Source organism: Saccopteryx leptura, chromosome 2 (genome assembly GCF_036850995.1).
Source record: "Saccopteryx leptura isolate mSacLep1 chromosome 2, mSacLep1_pri_phased_curated, whole genome shotgun sequence".
Classification (NCBI taxonomy): Eukaryota; Metazoa; Chordata; class Mammalia; order Chiroptera; family Emballonuridae; genus Saccopteryx; species Saccopteryx leptura.
In genome coordinates this window covers 359,533,293-359,546,530 of record NC_089504.1, presented here as the reverse complement: position 1 = coordinate 359,546,530, position 13,238 = coordinate 359,533,293, and the positions used below count along the sequence as shown (strand labels likewise).

Genomic DNA, 13,238 nt, shown 5'->3' with positions numbered 1-13,238 from the left:
CAGACCCACCCCGCGCAGGCGGGCAGGGGTTGGGGCTCTGGCACTGGCACAACCCCGTCTGTACACACACAGCCCTCCCCAACCTCTCCGCACGGGGCCTCCACAAGCGCATGCTGGACACTCCCCTCCGCTGTGCAACCCACTTCTCATGTTTGCTCCCAGTGCGTGTAACTCCTTCACCCAGAGTGTGCAACAGCATCAGGACCGATCCCGGAGGCCTCGCCCTTCACCCAGAGTGTGCAACAGCATCAGGACAGGTCCCGGAGGCCTCGTCCTTCACCCAGAGTGTGCAACAGCATCAGGACAGGTCCCGGAGGCCTCGCCCTTCACCCAGAGTGTGCAACAGCATCAGGGCAGATCCCGGAGGCCTCGTCCTTCACCCAGAGTGTGCAACAGCATCAGGACCGATCCCGGAGGCCTCGTCCTTCACCCAGAGTGTGCAACAGCATCAGGACAGATCCCGGAGGCCTCGCCCTTCACCCAGAGTGTGCAACAGCATCAGGGCAGATCCCGGAGGCCTCGCCCTTCACCCAGAGTGTGCAACAGCATCAGGACAGGTCCCGGAGGCCTCGTCCTTCACCCAGAGTGTGCAACAGCATCAGGACCGATCCCGGAGGCCTCGTCCTTCACCCAGAGTGTGCAACAGCATCAGGACCGATCCCGGAGGCCTCGCCCTTCACCCAGAGTGTGCAACAGCATCAGGGCAGATCCCGGAGGCCTCATCCTTCACCCAGAGTGTGCAACAGCATCAGGACCGATCCCGGAGGCCTCGCCCTTCATCCAGAGTGTGCAACAGCATCAGGACTGATCCCGGAGGCCTCGTCCTTCACCCAGAGTGTGCAACAGCATCAGGACCGATCCCGGAGGCCTCGTCCTTCACCCAGAGTGTGCAACAGCATCAGGACAGGTCCCGGAGGCCTCGCCCTTCACCCAGAGTGTGCAACAGCATCAGGACCGATCCCGGAGGCCTCGCCCAGCCCTGCGGGACGCTGCCTCAGAGCCCACGCTGGGGCCCAGCCCTTCAGGGGAGAGGGGCGGTTCTCCGTGCACCACGGCTCACTGGGAGAGGGAGGTGGCCGAGGGCCAAGGGAACGGCCTTTGCCCTGTGCACGCCGGCGACGGCGGGCCTCCCGGTGTCTCATTTTCTTCTGATTACACAAACAGCCGCACCAGCTGACAGGTACGGAGTGAGGCCACGTGCCAGGACCTCCTCAATGTCACGGCATGTCATTCCATCCACACCACAACCCTCGGAAGGGGTGGAACTATCACCAAGCCCATTTCCAGGTGAGAAAACCGCGGCACTGAAGAGCACGCGCCTTGCCCAGGGACGGACCTTGAACCCTGGCCTCAGAAACGCCATGATCCGTGCTTCTCAAAGCCAATAATCTTCCCAAGGCTGTTGCCCGGAGCCCACCTGCTGCTCTTCTGGTAGAAAACGCCATTTCCCAAGCGAAATGCCCTGCGTTCCTAGGGGAGTCGAGATCGGGGGCTTTCCCGCTCAAGACCAGGGGATGGGGGGCGAGCGGAGGCTTCAGAGGCGGGACTGGCACACGGAAAGGTGGAGAAAGGAGCCGTGGATGCCCCGAGGAAGGCGCCAAAGGGCGGGGCCTGCAGGTCTGGCTGTGGAGCAGGGCGCAGTGTGGGGCGACCTCATCTGTAACGCCCGGGAACAGAACCACGGCCGCCTGGGTCCTGCTGGCTCCTCCAAAGCGCTCAGGCCACACACTCCACTGATACAAGATTCTGTCCCGTTGCACCAAGAACCGATACAATGCTATTTAACGAGAGCACATGGAATGTGGAACAGCAAAGCTAGGCGGGACTCAGAGTCCATAAATTTGAGTACGATTCACAGATGCAGGGACTGCGGTCTAGGGAAGGTCACGTGTCTGGCCTGAGGCTCTCTAGTCTCTAAAGCTAGAGCCAAATCTGGAGGCTAGGATTTCCGGCCCAACCTTCCACCCCCCTACCCCACCCCCCAATTCTCCAGGGAACAGGAAAGGAGGCGCCCACAGAGGCCGGAGTTGAAGTTGAGTGTCATCGAGCTTCCACGAGGATTTTTTTCTTCCAACTCCCTCTATTCCCGGGGGTGCGTCTTAAGTGCACCCTCATCGAGGTCACTGCTTGAGCTGGTGCAGCCACTGGGTACCCTCCCTGCCTGAGGTAACCCCTCTTTTCCCTGCAGCTCCTAAAATGATGAGAGGAAATGAAAAGGTGACAGGGGACCCTCTCAGTGAAGGGGAACGTCCGGACACTTTTAGGCTTCCGTGAGTTTTACTGACACGACCTTTGAGTCGGGAAGGGGTGAAGTCCCGGGTTCCTAGCTCTGCTCTGACCGAACACAAAGACGATCAGATCTGGATACACACACACACACACACACACACACACACACACACACAGTCTAGCCGTGATGTCCATGTGACCCCATGCTGTCCTCTGGACCCTAGAGCATCACCAGGCTGCCCTCGCTAAGCTCCCAGCCTTGCCTGGTAAAGATTTAAATTAAAAAAAAAAATTTTTTTTTTAAATACACACCCGCCTTCCACCTACTTTTCATCAGGAGAGCCATAAAGAAATTTTTTTTTTAATTCATTAATAGTAAGTCTCTCCCTTTGAAAGAGTAAACCCTGGGGCCTAGAGGCCACGTCTCTCAACCCAAGAGCAGCTCTCTGTCCTCATTTCCTATGTTCCCTGGTTCCCAGCCTTGGCTGCACGTCTGACCCACCTCGGGAAGCTTTCCAGGTTCCCAGTACCCCGGTCTCACCTGGACCCACTAATTAAACCCAGATCTCTGGGGGCAGGACTCAGGCGTCAGCATCTTTGAATATCCAGCTGACTCCAAAGTGGGAGTTCTCATCCAAACGATGAGAACCCCAGGGCACTTTTGAGAAGAAGATCAAGACTTCCTCCATAGCTTCTGTGACTTTGAGTGAAACAGTGTATCACAAAACCAGTTTTACCGCAAGCTAGTTGATATAAGCAAGTCAAGCTCCTAGGACATCTCATCAACACTGTAACAAACATCATTGGAGGAGATGGTGTTATTGGACAACCTGTAGTACAGCAGCACAGGGGGGAGGCCCTGATCTGAAGGCAGAGAATCAACAGTGAGAAAGGAACAGAAAGCCACACCCAGCGGAGCCACACTCCAGGGGGTGGCCAGGAGGTGAATGCCTCTTCCCCAACCCCTGGCAGAGCTGCCTGAAAAAAATGGGGTGGATAGGAGCAGCGTGTCTGCACTGGACGTGACAGTGAGGACCATGGCGTTCCTCGGCTCTGCTACCGCCCGCGTCCTCTGGGTGACCGCACCTTCCCGGCCGGCGGCCTGTGTTCAGCCACGCTGACTGTGGGCTGGAAGGGGGCAGAGCACCGAGTGAAAGGAACAGGCTGCTGTTGAGAGAACAGGCTGCTGGGTGAGACAGAACGAAAACCCTTTGTGCCTGGATGCTAGGATGGGCCGGTTCACTTCCTAATGCTCATCGCAATTCGGTTCACGGGGAGACTCCCAGAATGTCTTTATCCATCACAGATGGTTTGGGAAGATGATAAATTAATATCGTTTAAATGGAGGCATGGGTTGAAATGGTTAAATGGCCATGTCTTCTTTGCTGGCTCCAAAGAGAAAGCGCTCTGCCCACCCCAACCCACCCCGCGGTCCACAAAGAAGACAAATGGTAAACAAAACCGCCTATCTTTTGACAGATTCCAGGACGAGTATCATTCACAAACCATTCCACAGAGAAAAGGGAGAAATTCATCTCATCTGACTTTGTATAGGACAACAGCCCACGCCATAATGAGGCCTTCCCAGCGCTGTGAAATTGCGCTGAATAGCGGGAGAGTGCAGCGGCCTGTTCCCCGGGCATGTTTATTACAGCCCTTTGTATGCACTGGCCCCGCCAGGCCCGGGTTGGTTCTGAACCATGACAGAGGAGAAAGAACCCAACAAATTTGTTGCTACGAAACTTCCCAAACGGGGGACTACATAATAACGTTTGGAATCCACTGCCCCTGCTCCAAGCTGTTCTTGTCTGGGTCCACCCCGGCTCTAAGCTGAAGAAGGCTGGGAGTCAGCCAATCGCCAGGAGTGTCTGGGTGGCCTCAGCCCCCTGCTGGTGCTCCTCCCAGACCCTGGGAAGGCAGGGGGTAAATGCCCTCCCCCATGCCATCGCTAACCTTCCTCAGGTCAACTGCCAACTTGAGCCAAGAGCCGCTGTCCATTGTCCCGGTTCCCCTGTAAAAAAGCATCTAAAATAGAGCATGGATGCAGCCTTCACCTGAGGGCTACAATGGGGCTCCCGGGGGTCAACCCCGGGAAGCCAGGGCCTGGGGATAGCTCCTCACGGACAAGATTTTGGAAGCCTCTGAGAGCAAACCATCAGAGATCAAAATACTGGGCCAAATGCTTCCGCTAAAGGAATCATTTCCTTACCATCCAGCTCTGGGAAGACAAGATATCGGACCCCATGGAGGTGATAAAGGGACTCCCCCAGCCAGCATCTAAATTCCTATAGCTGGTTCCGGACAAGATTTAGGGGTCTCTCGGTGGGAAGTGTCCTTGTGAGGACAACTGGGTATTCAAAGTTCCCATATCCCCTAAGCGGGTGACACCTGGCAAAGCAGAGCAGAGGGAAACAATCAGGAACCTTCAGGAGATGCCTTTCCTCACCAATGAAATGGCAGGACCTTTCAGGTCACGTTCTTCTTGCTCACCAATCAGAGAGCAGTTCTTTTAGGCAGTGTCTTTTCTCACCAATCACAAGGCAGGGCCCTTTGAGTAATGCTTTTTCCTCACCAATCAGTGTTAGGACCGGCCAGGTAGTGTTTTTCCTCACCAATCAGGTGGCAGGGGCCTGGAAGCATTGTTCTTCATGACCAATCAGGTTGCAGGGTCCTGGAAGCATTGTTCTTCATCACCAATCAGGTTGCACTGACTGGTCAGTCCCATCCTTTCCAGTCACATTTCCCCAGCACAATATGTAGGCATCCTTCTGAGCAGAATCCATCCATACACCTCTCCTCCTCTGTGGGTTCTTCCCCGGATGTCCCCACGAAGGCCAGGGCAGCTGCTGTCCCAGGCTGAGAGGGAAGACGCCACTAAGGCTGGCCACAGCATTAGAAATAATAAGAAAGCAACACGCCCTTGTCTGCCTGCCCCTGTTCCCTGTGGAAGCTGGGTGTCTCCATGTCATTTAGCCAGAGGGGCGGAGCCCCAGAGGATGATCTGCAGGTTCCTGGAATCCTGAGGCTTCCTGACATCCCACTGAGAGCTAAGAGGCCACACACAGCTAGCTCTCATCTCTCCTCCCCACTGCAACAGAGCAGAAGGAGGGGAGGTGAAGAGCCACATAGCCAAGGCCTGGCTCCTTCCTGTCATACCAGGGGACACGCCTTTCCCGCTCTGACAGCAGAAACTGGCACGACAGTACACAACCACTGCCCCTTCTACCCAGAGCCCAAATCTCACCCACCAGCGGATTTTGCCATTGATCCAGCTGAGTGGCCACCTTTGATTAAAATTTCTTGGCCACATCCCCAAGTACACTATGTGCAAGCAGTTGTTTACAAAACCCTGGTTTCAATTTCTTCTGTAAACGAAATACAGTGAACACTTGGACACAGGTGAAGGAGTAGAATTACCTTCCAATTATGTTCTCTGAAAGCGCAAAGGTCTCTCTCCCTGGTCATGTCCCTGCTCAGGCCTTCCTGCCACTGTAAGCCTTTCTTCCATCCCTTTGCTCAGGCCACCTTCTCAGTCTCTGTTCAAAGCCTCCTGGGAGATTCCCGCCTCCATGAGTTGTATTTTGATGTGGAAAGAGCCCAACGACCTTTATGTTTAAATTTCTCTTAACAACCACCAGAGGCAGCCTTAGGTCCACAGATGTGAAAGGAGAGCTAGCTTGGAGCCACCTGTTCCTGTGGAACCGAAGGGATTTCTCCTGGAAGATGCAGACTGGGAACATATTTTTTTAAAGGAAAATGTTCCGTATAAGCAAGGCCAGCTTCACGGCGCCGCATGCGAAAGGCCCCGGGTTTGGTTGACGCTCTGCTGTTGCCATTTTGAAATTCTTAGTAATTCCTAAAAAGAAACTCTATATTTTCTTTCTTTCTTTTGTGTGACAGAGACAGAGAAAGACAGAGAGAGAGAGACAGATAGGAACAGACAGACAGGAAGAGAAAGAGATGACAAGCATCAATTCTTTGTTGAGGCACCATAGTTGTTCATTGATTGCTTTCTCATATATGCCTTGGGGGGGGGTGACCCCTTGCTGAAGCCAGAGACCTTGGGCTTCAAGCCAGCAACCTTTGGGCTCAAGCCAGCACCCTTTGGGCTCAAGCCAAAGACCATGGGGTCATGTCTATGATCCCATGCTCAAGCCAGTGACCCAGTGGTCAAGCTGGTGAGCCCAAGCTCAAGCTGGCGACCTCTGGGTTTCGAACCTGGGTCCTCCGCGTCCCAGTCCAATGATGCTCTATCCACTGCGCCACTGCCTGGCAAAAAGCTCTATATTTTCTTTCCGCAATGGGTCCCACAAATTATTATTTGCGGAACCCAATGCACATGAGTGCCCAACATGGACTTCCTGTTAAGATGGTACTTCGGCTTCATCCAAAGGCTAAGCAGTGGCCACACAAGGATTCCTCTACTGTACCTCCCCCCGCCGCCCCCAGAACCTGTGTCTGCCAGGGCTGTGGGGCCTCTCAAGTATCACAACCCCATCCACGCAGGATTGTAGTCTAAGAGCCCTCAGAGACGCTGTCTTGGGAAGCCATGCGCGCAGCAAGCCTTGGCTCCAGGCCCCAAATTCTGGACCCAAGGAGCCCTAATGCCGAGAATTCCCAAAAGCTAATGTGCAGTGGGGTGGGGGCTCCACTTCTTCCCCAACGTCATTCAATTCCCTGGCAACTTAACCAGCTCCTGAGTCATCTCACAATTGCTTCATTTTCGTTAGTGGAGAAAACAAACAGCAGAAAGTTAAAATATTAGCATTTGCTTCAGTGCATGAAAATAGAGTCTCCCATCTCCCTCTAATTTTTTTTTTCCTGAGAAGGAAAGCTATTTGCAGGTGGATTAATTGTTCCTTTCTGAGACCCTGCCCCTGGAAGCTGCGTGCGACCTTGCAGTGTCTGAGCGATTGGGGTGGGGGTGGGGGTGGGGGTGGGCAGGAGGTGCATGCACACATCCAAAGAAATCTGTCTGCCTGGTTTTTGGTAAAATAGAGTCCTTTGTGCCCACAACGGTAAGCCTGGCGAACATGACCCCCTGGCCCTGTGGTATGCGGCACACCTGTGCGGAGGAACAGGCAGCTGGGAGGGGGCGGGGCGACGCGCCAGGAGCCCCGCACCCTCGAAGTGATCACACCTCCTTTCTTCTCCTTGGAGTCATTTCTCCATCGCCCCTTTGTTTCAGCCTCCCTGCATCTCCGAACACCAGGGAGGCCTGTGTGCCTGCGCGCGCGTGCGTGCGTGCGTGCGTGTGTGTGTGTGTGTGTGTGTGTGTAGAGAGAGAGAGAGAGATATTACAAAAAAAATAAATGCAAAAGGAAAAGCACCCAGGAAAGAGAGGGCGGCTGGTGTGCCGCCGGCCCCGCCCCCACCGCCTACCTTTGCAGGCCTTCCGGTGGGTGATGGGCTTGCCCATGTCGCGGTAGTAGCCCTCCTTGCAGTAGTGGCAGTGGCGGCCTGCGGTGTTATGGCGGCAGTTGAGGCACACGCCCCCGCTCTTGCGCCCCGACAGCTTGTACAGCTCCATGTTGAAGCGGCAGCGGCGTGCGTGCAGGTTGCAGCTGCAGGCTGTGGAGGGGGCAGGGAGAGGCGTCAGGAAGGGGCACGTGGGAGCCCGGGCAGGCTCTGCCCCCCGCCCCGCTCCCCCTCTGGCGCTGCAGCCCAGGGAGGCCGTCTTGGTTCTGGGGGCATCGCCTTGCTTCCCCTGTGTGTACCCACCTACGCGCTCATAGACCACCTTGCAGTCCCTGAACGCGGGCAGAGACTCCTGCTCCTCCGCCCGTGGAGAGTTCGTTCTGTCAGCACCCCTGCCCCTGGCCCACACCTCACACTGGGGGGTGGAGCTGGCACCCTCCTTGTTAGGGGCAGAATTGTGCCCCCCATTCACAGGCTCCCCAACCCGAGGACCTCAGAATGTTGCTGTATTAGGAGACAGGCCCCTGAAAGAGGTGGTTAAGTTAAAATGAGGCTGTTCAGGGTGGGCCCTAATCCAGTTGGGCTGGTGTCCTTATAAAAGGAAATCTGAACACAGAGAGACATCAGGTGTACATCAGCACAGAGCAAAGGCCACTGAGGACTCAGGGAGGAGGCGGCCACCTGCAAGCCATGGAGAGAGGCTTGATGGGAAACCTGCCTGCCAGCACCTTGACCTCAGCCTGCCTCTGCCCGCTCCTCCCCGCAGCCTGCTCCTACCTGCCCCTCTGGACTCAGCCCCCTTCTACCCTGGCGCTCTGGGGCTCTGCAGGTCGACCCCTCGCAGCCACAGGACCCCACGCTATTGACTCCCAAATCCCCATTCCATTTTCCGCTTTGGGGGTCCGCCCTTGGACCCTGAGGTGACTCCTCCAGGCCTCAGCCCCTCTGTCTCCTGAGCTGAGTCCTCTAGGCTGTTGTCAACACTGTCACCAGAGCGGAGTTCTAAGCGCTGATCTGAGGATGTCCTTTAACTACTGAAAGCCTTTCAGTGGTTCCCAGTTTGTGCTCTGGATAAAAATCTCAATCGTTACCCATGGCCTCCAAGGCTCTGGATACACTGATTCTGCTTCCCCCTCCAGCTTGTAAACTGCAGCTACAACAAACTTTTCCAGTCTCTAGAGCATCCCCCCCACCCCCCCGTGTGAGGACCCCTGCCTGCCCCCCGTGGCTTTGCATCCGCTGTTCCCTGCCTCCTAGGACCCTCTTCTCCCAGGCCATACTTCTCATCCTCCAGGTGGATCCCAACCACTCCCACGCCCATTTTCACCTCCCACCAGCCTGGCTTAGGCAAGAGGGCCAGGGGCTGCCCACACACCCAGCACGCCGCCCCACCGGGCCCCCCTCGACCACAGTGAACCTGCTGCCGGCCTTCTCCCCCAGGTCTCTAACTCCAAGATAACTGCAGTTTAGCTTGGGCCAGATCTTGCTCACCCTGTAACACAGTTTACCCTGCTTTTGTGCTAAGCTTGTTTTAAATTGCATTTTATGCAATTTCTAAGGAAATACATGTTTCATGCCAGACACTTGAAGAAACAAAAGCAGAAAGGAAAAAAAAAAAAAAACGGCACTGAAATTTCCACCAACTGCCATTAAAACCTGGAGGTCCCATCCTTGCAGGCTAATCTTTCCTACACACACGTGTCGTGGACTTGTACATCTTACATTCATAACCTATTCCCTCACCACGGCGAAGGCTTCTTAGTCTCGGACAGTGTTCTTCCTGATTTGGGAAGGCTGCCTAGTCCACCGCTGTACGGACCTGCGTAATGGGCTGCCTGGATCTGCAGTGGGCACTTTGAAAGGCAGAGCCTCCCTGGGTGGGGTAGTTAGGTTGTTTCCTGCTTTTCACTATTAAAAACAACACATTGATAACCATCTTTGAAGTCACAAATTTGTATTCTGCTCTGCTGACTGTTGAATAGTAAACTGCTCAAGACAGAGTAATTGGCACTTAAATTTTGACTCCACATGTTTTCATTCGGATCCAAACTGCCCAATTCCCCCCAAGAAAGGCTGTCTGAGCTTACACTCCCATCAACAGGATATGAGCACTCCTATTTTGACACACCCTTGAAAAGAATAACAATATGCATTTGGTATCAGCATTCCTTTTTTTTTTTCTTTTCTGTTTTTTACCTTTGCCAATTCGTCTGGAAAACACACACACACAGATGATTTTAATTTGCATGTCTTTGATCACCAGTGAGGTTGAACATTTCTCCATGTTTGTTTTTCTATTTATATTTCATTTTTTGTGCATTGCCTGTTCATGCCATTTGCCCAGTTTTGAATTAAGGTGGGTTTTTTTTTTCCACGATGTCTAGCGCTCTTAAAGATGATGGATTAGGCCCTGGTTGGCTGGCTCAGTGGATAGAGTGTCAGCTTGGCGTGCAGACTTCTCGGGTTCGAGACCCAGTAAAGGCATACATCAGAAGCAACCATCTGCTTCTCTACCCTTCTTGCCTTGACCCTTCTCCTCGCAGCTGGTGGCTCGGTGGGTCTGAGAATCATCCTCAGGCGCTGAGGATAGCTTGGTTGATTCGAGCATCATCCCTAGACTGGGGTTGCTGGGTGGATCCCAGTCGGGATGCATGCAGGAAGTCTGTCTATCTACCCTCCTCTCACTTAAAAGAATGGATTTAAAACCTTTGTCTTTTCTACTATACAAGCTGCAAATATTTTTAGCAGTTTCTTATTCATATATTACTTTTGTGAGAAAAAATACATATTTGCCCCAACCCTAGCCAGGTAGATGAGTTGATTAGAGTGTCGTCCCCAATATGACAAGGTTGCAGGTTCAATCCCTGGTCAGAGCTCATACAACGTCAACTAATGAATGCATAAATGGGTGGAACAACAAATGGGTGTTTCTCTCTCTCTCTCTCTCTCTCCCCCCCCTTCCTCTCTCTGAAATCAATAAAAAAATTTAATATTTGCCCTTTTAATTTTTCTCTGTGATACTATAATAAGCTTCTTTAAATGTTCTTCTTGGAGTCACCCTCCAAATCATGCACCCATTAGTCACTCAGTTGACAAGGAGAGGTAGACAAGTGCCTTAGAGGAGGCTCAATGGGGACACAGAAGACTCAGCACCCGCCCGAAGTCTGGCAGCGCGTGGGGTGGGTACCACGTTAGGGCCGAGAAGGGCTCCTGAGAGCTTCACAAGCATCCCTCAGCTCCTCCAGCCCTGCGACTGAGCTCAGCTAAGTGCACAGAGAGCAGCTTCAGCCCCCAGCCCTGGAGACCACCGTGCACACCCGAGTTCACTGTCCCTCTGGACTCGCGCAGGCAGTCCAGGATGACAGGAGACTATTCCGAGGGGTTGAGGGACCCAGCCCCGCAGGATCACCAAGCTCCGGGCCTGCTGCCCAGAGAGGACCTGCCTTGCGGAAGGAAGACCAGCGGGGTCTGGACTACAGCCTGGAACCGGGTCCTTCCGGCAGGCACAGAAGTCACGGGCCTGGCACACCTGCCCAGGGACAGGGATCTGGAAAGCTCGCCCAGACCGCACCTCCTCGAGCCTCTCTTGAACCAGGAAAGGCCTCAGGAGCTGCCTCTTCTTGGTCCTTCCTGGAGGCAGATGCTGATCCCGTGACCTCCTCTAGAAGGGTGGCTCCCGCTGCCCCCCGCGCCGCAACAGGGCCGCCCCAGCCTCTGAGCTCCGCCTGGGAGCTCAACTCTCACCCCCACTTTCACCCCAAAAAAACCTCGGGCTGGTATCTCCCTTCCTTATGCAACTTACACCAACACAAGGTTTTTCCCAAACAACTGGCCACACAGAAGAGCAGCCAGAGGCTGCACATCAAAAGGCAGGGCCCCTCCCGTCACCCTGCTCCTGGGCTGTCAGGGGACAGCAAGTGCCAATTGCCCACGCTCAACCTTCTGCAAAGGGTTTTACAGCTTGTTTTCTTTTCTCTTTGTTTTATTTTCTCTGCACAAATGGAAAAATGCAGCGGGCGAAGTAGCACACATCTGGATCCCGGGGCTCCACCCAGAGATGTCACCCAACGCCCAGCCTGTCCCCAGCCTCTTTCTCACAAAGACACCTTAATCCCTTGCACCTTCCTGTTTATCTCCTGCCTCTCGCGGAGGAAAAATATTGGGTATTAGTTTCATTATCGGATTTCAAGGCGGGAAGGAAGGGACAGCTTTGTGAGAACAGAGAGGTCGGCCCCGGAGGGAAGGGAGGGGGTGGAGAGTGAGGTGGGGGGGACACAATCTCTGAGGAACCAGCATGGCTGCCTCGTGAGGCGCTACATCCAGCCCAAGGGTCCCCCAGCCACCTAGAGGGAGCTGGCCTGGTCTAGACTCCGAGCTCTATGTCCCCCTCAACTGTCATGTGGGGATCACCAAGGATGCATCAGGTGTGGCTGCATTTCAGACGCAGGGGTATGACATGGGCAGGAGGGCGGGGAACCCCCCCCCACACACACACACACACGGGGAGGAGGGCGGGGAACCCCCCATACACACACACACACACACACACACACACACACACACACGGGCAGGAGGGCGGGGAACCCCCATACACACACACACACACACACACACACACACACACGGGCAGGAGGGCGGGGAACCCCCATACACACACACACACACACACACACACACACACACACACACACACACGGGGAGGAGGGCAGGGAACCCCCCCCACACACACACACACACACACGGGGAGGAGGGCGGGGAACCCCCATACACACACACACACACACACACACACACACACACACGGGGAGGAGGGCGGGGAACCCCCATACACACACACACACACACACACACACGGGGAGGAGGGTGGGGAACCCCCCCCCCCACACACACACACACGGGGAGGAGGGCGGGGAACCCCCCATACACACACACACACACACACACACACACACACACACACACGGGCAGGAGGGCGGGGAACCCCCATACACACACACACACACACACACACACACACACACACACTCCCTAACCAGAAACCCGACAGGAAATGGGGCCCAGGAGAGGAGCTCTGTTTTCTTCCCCCTGAAGAGTTCTTCTCGGTCCTATTTTAACATATACCAGTCACCACGTTCCTTAAGCTTTTTTTTCCTTCCAAATCTCTCCCCCCAACCTGGACCGTCTAAACCCTAACCACCCCCAGGCCAGTTCACATCAGCACACAGTTAGGCACCCCAGCTCCATGCCAGGCCCTGTGTCCGAGCCCCCAGGGAGCCAAGGATGGACAATGCACTCTCCACTGTCCAGGGCTCCTCTCCTGGCGGAGTGTGGACGGACAGAGGGGCACTCTCAGCAGCAAGCTCTCAGATAAAGTGGGACAGACGGCCTCCTCGGCGGGGTCGGTTCCTGGACCACAGAATCAAGTGTTTGCCCTTACCCCTTCCAGCCCACAGCAGACCGCAGTCTGGTTTTGTTGCACAAATGAGAGCGAGCAAAAGTAAGTCAGAGAGAGTATGAATGGATGGATAGCTAGATGAATGGATGGATAAGTGATGGACGGGTGGGTGGACAGATGGATGGATGATGAACAG

The 13,238-nt window shown here is 54.7% G+C and overlaps 1 protein-coding gene across 1 annotated transcript in view; it reads right to left on the bottom strand.

The window, feature by feature from the left end:
- The window catches only part of LOC136392592 (netrin-1), a 200,401-nt gene that overhangs the window by 65,320 nt on the left and 121,843 nt on the right, over window positions 1-13,238 (bottom strand). Inside the window, exon 3 of the mRNA XM_066364869.1 lies at window positions 7,612-7,800. Coding sequence (XP_066220966.1) covers window positions 7,612-7,800 — 189 coding nt within the window. The remainder of the gene's footprint in view (window positions 1-7,611; window positions 7,801-13,238) is intronic.